This window comes from Protobothrops mucrosquamatus, unplaced genomic scaffold, assembly GCF_001527695.2.
Source record: "Protobothrops mucrosquamatus isolate PMUCROS unplaced genomic scaffold, P.Mucros_1.0 scaffold1047, whole genome shotgun sequence".
Lineage (NCBI taxonomy): Eukaryota > Metazoa > Chordata > Lepidosauria > Squamata > Viperidae > Protobothrops > Protobothrops mucrosquamatus.
In genome coordinates, this window is record NW_015387279.1 from 514,549 (window position 1) to 522,834 (window position 8,286).

Sequence of the window (8,286 nt, forward strand, 5' to 3'; positions counted from 1 at the left end):
TGCGTGCTCCCCTAACCCGATATGGTCCCCTGCTCCCGCCATATCTGCCTCTCCCACTGACCGTACTAATGCCTCCCTCCTCCTTCAACCCCCCACCCTCCCCCCCCACCCTTTCTACACCGCAACCCTCAGACATGGCTGGTCCTGACCTAAGGTGATCCTCCCCCCTCCCCACCACCCTTGATCCCCCTAAAAATTTGTGTGGCAGCTTTATGCTACACTTTTGGTCCTTTCTGGAGACACAGCAGATTTATGCTGCATGGCTGGGCTGTAAATGGTGAGCCAAGAAGCCCCTCAGCCCTAGCATATTCTTTCTCTTGCCACCTTGTAGTCACACACATACACACAGTTATCCCGCACCATCTTTTCCTGGCCTCCATAAGTTTGTGTTGTACTGCAACCCCCCCCCCAAAAAATAGTGCATTGCCTGTTTGTAGCCTCCCCATCTCCTGCATCACCTCAACTCCTTACCTGGGGCTCCTTCACTTCCTGCTTAACAACCCATGCTGGAGTTACGATGACAAAAGGGAGTGCTAGGATTGCTGTTGCTAAGAGACATTGTCACATGATCTGCTTATGGCCACTTCCCTTAGCAATGGAAACTCCAGTGCAATTGTTCTAATTCAAGGATTACCTATGATAGATCTTTCTACAGTTGTGTTTGCATAGCACACCCTACAGCCCACCCCTTGACACATTTAATGGGGTTTTTTTTTTAGCTCCCTGATGTTCCAGTGTTAAACACTCCCATATTAGATCTTTTTTGCTAAATGCTATCAAGGTTGTTATACATCACAGAATTTGAATAAATGGAGACCAAAATGGCAGCTATTTCAAGTTTGAACAGCATGGCGACTATATTCATATACCATGCACACTCATGATTAATATTGTTTCACTGAATCCAATTTTCTAGGTTTGCATACACCAGTGGTCCCCAACCCCTGGGCCGTGAGCTGTTTGGAACCGGGCTGCGGAAGCAGCAGGCAAGCCCACACGTGTGTGTTTATCCCCACTTGTGCAAGCAATGGGTGAGCATGTGCGTGCTCCATTGGTACAAGCGACAGGCATGTATGCACACCACTCACGCAAATGGAGCGGCACCCACTTGTCAACATGTGGAACCATCCCATCCCCCACCCTGCCGGTCTGCAAAGCCGGAAACTCTTGCATACACTAAATCATTAAATAACAAGCCATATTTAAAGAGCGCCTTAGGCCAAATCCTGGACTGTTGGTGCTTTGGTGTGTCAGGCAAATAGCAATATGTTCTTTGTTAGTGAATTCAGCTAAATTATTTCATTGTTTTGTATTAGAAGAAAAATCATACAAATAATGACAGAAATGCTGAAGAGTTGTGCTTTTTAACTACTACTGTCCAACAGCTTTTGGTCCATTTATTTGATAAGGCATTAGCAAGATACAGTTATAAAGGAATTAAATTGAATTTGTGTAAAGTAGATGTGAACATACAACAAAAGAATAAATAAAAGGTGCATTTTTAAAGTCTTGCTTCCATAAACACACAATATGTCACATCTGAACCCTGTTCCCATGGAATACTACTGAATGCGATATAGATTTCTGCAGATTCAAGGGTCATTATTACAGTAATTCCTTGTTGTCAGATCAAGTCACTTAAAGTACAATAGAATATTCTGACTCAAGTTAAAAACTTTGCCAGAGGCTTTTAAGAAGCCAGAACATCAGTTGCAGATGCAGCAAAATGATTATCAGATTATTCACTTCTAGACTAAAATGGTGAACATATTTTTANAACTACAAGACTTTCTGGGCTGTTTCACTAACTAGCACACTCATGGAGGACAGAAGAGAGGAGACAGAGTTGCTTTAACCCATGTCTCTGTATTCAGAGGCTCTAGAAAAATGTTAAATTAACACTTTGTTCTACCTGTACAAATGAATGTGATGTACAGGTAGTCCTTGACTTATAGCAGTGTGTTTAGTGACCATTCGAAGTTACAATGGCACTGAAATTTTTTTCACACAACTGTTGCAGCATCCCCATGTTCATGTGATCAAAATTCAGTCACTTGGCAACTGACTCATTTATGACAGATTAGTGTCCCAGGGTCATGTGATCACCGTTTGTGACCATCTGACAAGCAAAGTCAATGGGGAAGCCAAAGTCACTTAGCCACTTAACAACTGCAGTGATTCATGTAACTGTGGCAAGAAAGGTGGCAAAATGAGGCAAAACTCATTTATCAACTGTCTCGCTTAGCAACAGAAATGTTGGGCTCAATTGTGGTTCTAATTTGAGGACTACCTGTACTCGGGGTTATCTGAGAGCGGGCTTTATACAAACACAGCCACAAACAAGCCAGATAACTCCATTTCAACACTGAGTATTCCATGAACCCAATCCTTCTTTTCAAATAGAAACTGTCTTGTATTCTTCAGTAGAAAATTTGTCCATAAATGTAGTACAATCATAAATTAATATAATTCTGTTTAGAAACAGTTTGGCCAACTTTGAATCTAAATTTGTGATTAAATTTGCAATTCTTAAAGAGAAAGGAAGTACCATTTTTGATACACAGATTTTTCCACTGTATTGCTGCTGACCAGTTTCCTTCAGATTAAGCCAACTACTTTCCTTTACGTCCAGCCATTTGATGTACGAAGTAGAAATAAAATATCCGAGAGTGATACTTTATTTTTAAAGCTTTCATAGCTCCCTCTAGTGGCGTGAATTGTAAGATATAAGTATTTCTGGTCATTGTGTTTTATACCAGGGGTCCCCAATCCCTGGTCCATAGAACAGTACCGGGCTGCGGCATGCCAGTAATTGGGCCACACAAACAAGCAAAGCCTCATCCGTGAGATGCAGGCAGCACACAAAACCACGCACCCTCCGGTCCGCGGAAAAACTTCTCTCCACGGAGCCAGTCCCTGGTGCCCAAAAGGTTGGGGACCTCTGTTTTATACTGTACTGGTAGCCTTTAATTTACAAACATTCATTCAGCAACCATTCAAAGTTACTATGATGCTGGAAAAAAGTGAGTTATGACTGGTCCACAAAGTTACAACCATTGAAGTACCCACCACAGTGAAGTGATCAAAATTAGTGTGCTTGACTGCCCACCCATCCTTACAACCACATGGATTCTCCAGATCCCCTCAATCACGTATCTGCACCATTCTGTGCTCTTTTGACTATCCTACATAGCAGCATTTGGCAGCAGAGGGATTGAAATAGAGGCTTGGGACCAGCCAGGTGTTACTGCCCCCAGACCTCTATTTCAGCACCAGCACTGCTGCTGCCACCGAGAAATGCCACCTCAAACCCCAAACCTTGCTACACCCAGCTGACCTATGGCATCATCCTCTCACTGCAAGGCAGTGCTAACCATGCCAGGCCTTCTTCCCGTGGCCATTGGCACCATTCTTCAAATTGCCCATGCCATTCTCCAAATACTAGTGCATCCCATCTGTGCAATGCTTTTGAAAGCCTTTGGAAAGCTTCTGAGGTCTTCGGAAGTTATTGCAAGGATGTGGCGTCTGCCTTTTTCCGAAGAGTGTGCTAGACCAGGGGAAGATGGCCTCCCTTGACCGGCAGCTGCCTCATAAAGATGCTGGGGAAGCAAGTGGGAGGGAGGTCAGCAGTGGGAGGAAGCAGATGGCAAAGATCAGCTGGGAGTGTGGGATAGCGAGAATGGATGGGTTGGGTAACACTTTTTGGGCAAAGCTTTGCACCGTGCTCTTGGCACTTCCCAGAGCACGGCAGTTTTGTGCCACACTTGGCATTTCCTGGGTGTGGCAGCTTTATGCTACACTTTTGGTCCTTTCTGGAGACACAGCAGATTTATCCTGCATGGCTGGGCTGTAAATGGTGAGCCAAGAAGCCCTAGCATATTCTTTCTCTTGCCACCTTGTAGTCACACACATACACACAGTCATCCCGCACCATCTTTTCCTGGCCTCCGTGAGTTTGTGTTGTACTGCAACCCACCCACCCCAAAAAATAGTGCATTGCCTGTTTGTAGCCTCCCCATCTCCTGCATCACCTCAACTCCTTACCTGGGGCTCCTTCACTTTCTGCTTAACAACCCATGCTGGAGTTACGATGACAAAAGGGAGTGCTAGGATTGCTGTTGCTAAGAGACATTGTCACATTATCTGCTTTATGACCACTTCCCTTAGCAATGGAAACTCCAGTGCAATTGTGGTTCTAATTCAAGGACTACCTATGATAGATCTTTCTACAGTTGTGTTTGCATAGCGCACCCTACAGCCCACCCCTTGACACATTTAATGGGTTTTTTTTTTTTAGCTCCCTGATGTTCCAGTGTTAAACGCTCCCACATTAGATCTTTTTTGCTAAATGCTATAAAGGTTGTTATACATCACAGAATTTGAATAAATGGAGACCAAAATGGCAGCTATTTCAAGTTTGAACAGCATGGTGACTATATTCATATACCATGCACACTCATGACTAATATTGTTTCACTGAATCCAATTTTCTAGGTTTGCATACACCAATGGTCCCCAACCCCTGGGCCGTGAGCTGTTTGGAACCGGGCCACGGAAGCAGCAGGCAAGCCCACACATGTGCGTGTTTATCCCCACTTGTGCAAGCAATGGGTGAGCATGTGCGTGCTCCATTGGTACAAGCGACAGGCATGTATGCACACCACTCACGCAAATGGAGCGGCACCCACTTGTCAACATATGGAACCATCCCACCCCCCACCCCGTCGGTCTGCAAAGCCGGAAACTCTTGCATACACTAAATCATTAAATAACAAGCCATATTTAAAGAGCGCCTTAGGCCAAATCCTGGACTGTCGGTGCTTCGGTGTGTCAGGCAAATAGCAATACGTTCTTTGTTAGTGAATTCAGCTAAATTATTTCATTGTTTTGTATTAGAAGAAAAATCATACAAATAATGACAGAAATGCTGAAGAGTTGTGCTTTTTAACTACTACTGTCCAATAGCTTTTGGTCCATTTATTTGATAAGGCATTAGCAAGATACAGTTATAAAGGAATTAAATTGAATTTGTGTAAAGAAGATGTGAACATACAACAAAAGAATAAATAAAAGGTGCATTTTTAAAGTCTTGCTTCCATAAACACACAATATGTCACATCTGAACCCTGTTCCCATGGAATACTACTGAATGCGATGTAGATTTCTGCAGATTCAAGGGTCATTATTACAGTAATTCCTTGTTGTCAGATCAAGTCACTTAAAGTACAATAGAATATTCTGACTCAAGTTAAAAACTTTGCCAGAGGCTTTTAAGAAGCCAGAACATCAGTTGCAGATGCAGCAAAATGATTATCAGATTATTCACTTCTAGACTAAAATGGTGAACATATTTTTATATTATTTATTATTTATTAACCAACTTTTGCAGAATGTCTGAAATGAAAATCTAAGAGAAAGGAATATAGAGACCATATTGGGTAAATCAATAGAGAGTATAATTCTCATGTTTAAAAAAGCTACCCTAGTTCAACTGGAATAAATGCAGTGACTAGCATGTTTTATGGCTCCTTGTGTGCTTGAGCCCATCCATACTGTCTTTATTATCCATACTGTTAGTTCCACTAAGTTCTGTGACCAAGAAATTATGTGTGGATTCACAACTTCAAAATAGATTTCTACATAAATTACCAAAATTTCAGATTCACTTCAGATTCATGTAACTTGAAAGTTCTTTTATAGGGTTGTGCAATTGGTTGTTTGAATGATTAGGGGCTACTACCCAATCATGTCATTGTTGAAATAGCTATATATTGTAAAAGTATGAAGAGATATGCATGTACAACTGCATGTTTCTCCATATCCAGGTGGTATTTCAGGTTTCAACGTTATGAAATAACATGTTCCCCTTGAGATAAAATAGGCATTTGAACCTAACCCTTAAATAATTTTCATTGTGTTAGGATTTTAAAAAGTGATTAAGGCATGATTCTCCAAGGACAAGGCCCCAGTTGTTGCTACTGCATATCTTTCTTGCATTGTCACCTTCTGTAAAGTAACCTAAATAGAATTACCAGGATCTATGCATTCCTTTGTTAGTATGATATGTTAATGTGCTAAATCTGGAAATGAAGCATCTAAAGCAATAAAAAAAACATATCACCAGGAAAAGGCCTTTCTCATTTAGCCTTTGGAAACCCCAATAGTTAGTAATGTAGATTACTCAATGTGATCTCACAATTCATCTTGTAAGCTACAGGGACAACTGAAGAAACAGTGTAAGACATGGGATCCACTGACAATAGGCAATGGGAAAAAATGCACAAAATAAGTACATCAAATTTTCAAGAGGTGACATTATGCAGATATCCTCCTAGACATCCTTGTTTTATAAATAATAAATAATAAAATGCCCTAATTGCTCATTACTACTGAATTGGAAAGAGAGGCTATGACACTTTCACTGTGGCTTGGTTTTGAAGGCGATATCTTTATAACCTTTGTTCCAATCCTTTGGTTTCTTTTGCACCTTCGGCTTCACGTGATCGGGGCGCAGTCTCCAACTCCTCGCTTCTCGGGGCTTAGTTTCTTCAACGGCCTCAGGTTCATGATGCACAGTTTGCAGTTTCTCAAGGAGCCAGTTTTGCCGGTCTGCTGAATGTAGGTGTTCCCCCAAGTCATGCATTATCTGTACTTCACTTACAGACCTCTTCCTGTAATGAAGAAAGAGGAGAAAAGGCAATAACCTCTTGGAGTAGCAAAGAGGCTAGCGCTAGACCTTTAATTCTGCATAGTCACAATAATTGTGACCCAGTGTAATTAGGGGGAGAGGGCATTTGGAAAACTGATAGGTTTGGTGGGAGAAGCGATCTATTCAGATCTTAACAGAATGGAAAAGATTTCTGAGAAAAACCACTCCAAAAATGGCAATTCTGTTATCTCGGCATACTTAAAATGCTAGCTGCTAGAGAGAAATAACAGAAGACAGAATTTTCATTTCTACATGATCTTTCACAGTGTATCCAATGGGTCACTGGGGGATTCAGAATACTATTTATTTATAATATTTATATTATTTCCCATTTCATACTTTGACCAGTGAACACAAAGCAATGCAGAAACAATAGCAAATAAAAAGAACAATATATTTTCATGTACAAGCGCTGCAGCACATATAAATGCTTTGACCTGAACATAAGTTTAATGAGTACTTTGAAGTGGCTTATGGAATATAAAAAGACAGTCCAGGGTACCTCTAAGGGAACCTGTTTAAGAGCTTGGGGGTTCTGATGGAGATACCGTTCTGCTCACCCTACTGTTCCACCTTTTCATAAGAAAGGCATTTTAGCAAAGACATTGGGTGTTAGGACTGGACAAGCAGATTTGATTCTAGCAACATGATGTCCAATGCTACACCTTAAAAGGCTTTAAAGGTGAAAAATAGCACTAACTATACTGCAACTGAACACCAGAGATTAAACTTTGTTTTTGTTGCTCCTCAACACTTGTCACTTTCCCATAAAAGATATAGCTTAGTTATATACTTACATCACAGCTTTTCCATCAGAATTTATGAAGAAACAGACAGCATATAAAATGAATGCAGATTTAATCATATCCCTGATTGAAGTCATGTTAACTGAAAGAAAAGTCAAAATACATTTTCACAGATTAAAATTATTCTGAATAGTATAATCAAAATTGTAGAAACGATGGGAGAATTATTTATAAAAGGGAATTGTGTTTCATCATGTAATAAGAAGAAAGGAGAGAATTGGGGGTTAAATTAATCACAAATATTTATCTAACATTTGCTATGATTTATATTCCCCTACCTTAGTGCCTCTGTCTTTATAAAAGATAACAATATATGGTGTTTGTATTGCTGCCAATAATTTAGATTGAGTCAGCAACTATAAATGTTTATCCATCATATTCCTTATCTTTCTTTATCTCCTGCTATATCCACATTAAATAAATATGAAGTGCTTTTAGCAGGTTTAATAATTTCCACATCTCATATCACTCCATCCAAATAGATTTGGAAGTCAGCAAGTATGACAAGGACCACAGTTTAGAAACTCATCTCTATTTCATTAACTCTTTAATTCCATATTGGACAGCATATAGTTAAGATTAGAAATCCTCCTTTATGCATGGAAGGTGGCTGGGTAACTTGGTCTCAGTCCATGCCATCCCATAACAGCTATGGAAAAAATAGGAGGCAGAACATATCTTGAGTTGTTCAGAATAAAGACAAGATATACAGTAAAGCTATTAATAATATCACCTATGCAATACTATGTACATACTGTATGTGTGTGTATT

General features: G+C 40.5%; 1 protein-coding gene across 1 annotated transcript; it reads right to left on the minus strand.

The window, feature by feature from the left end:
* Window positions 1-4,952: 4,952 nt before the first annotated feature.
* Window positions 4,953-7,603, minus strand: PTH (parathyroid hormone). Its single transcript, XM_029284872.1, has 2 exons — window positions 7,507-7,603; window positions 4,953-6,671 (listed from the first exon to the last, which is right to left on the minus strand). The coding sequence occupies exons 1-2, from the start codon at window positions 7,590-7,592 to the stop codon at window positions 6,419-6,421; spliced, it is 339 nt and encodes a 112-aa protein (XP_029140705.1). The 5' UTR covers window positions 7,593-7,603; the 3' UTR covers window positions 4,953-6,418.
* Window positions 7,604-8,286: the final 683 nt, after the last annotated feature.

Bases quoted from the DNA above. Each gene is read 5' to 3' on its own strand.
- PTH (XM_029284872.1), bottom strand. From the start codon at position 7,592: ATGACTTCAATCAGGGATATGATTAAATCTGCATTCATTTTATATGCT. The intron at 6,672-7,506 runs GTAAGTATATAA...TCTTCATTACAG, and splicing joins TCTGATGGAAAAGCTGTGAT to GAAGAGGTCTGTAAGTGAAG.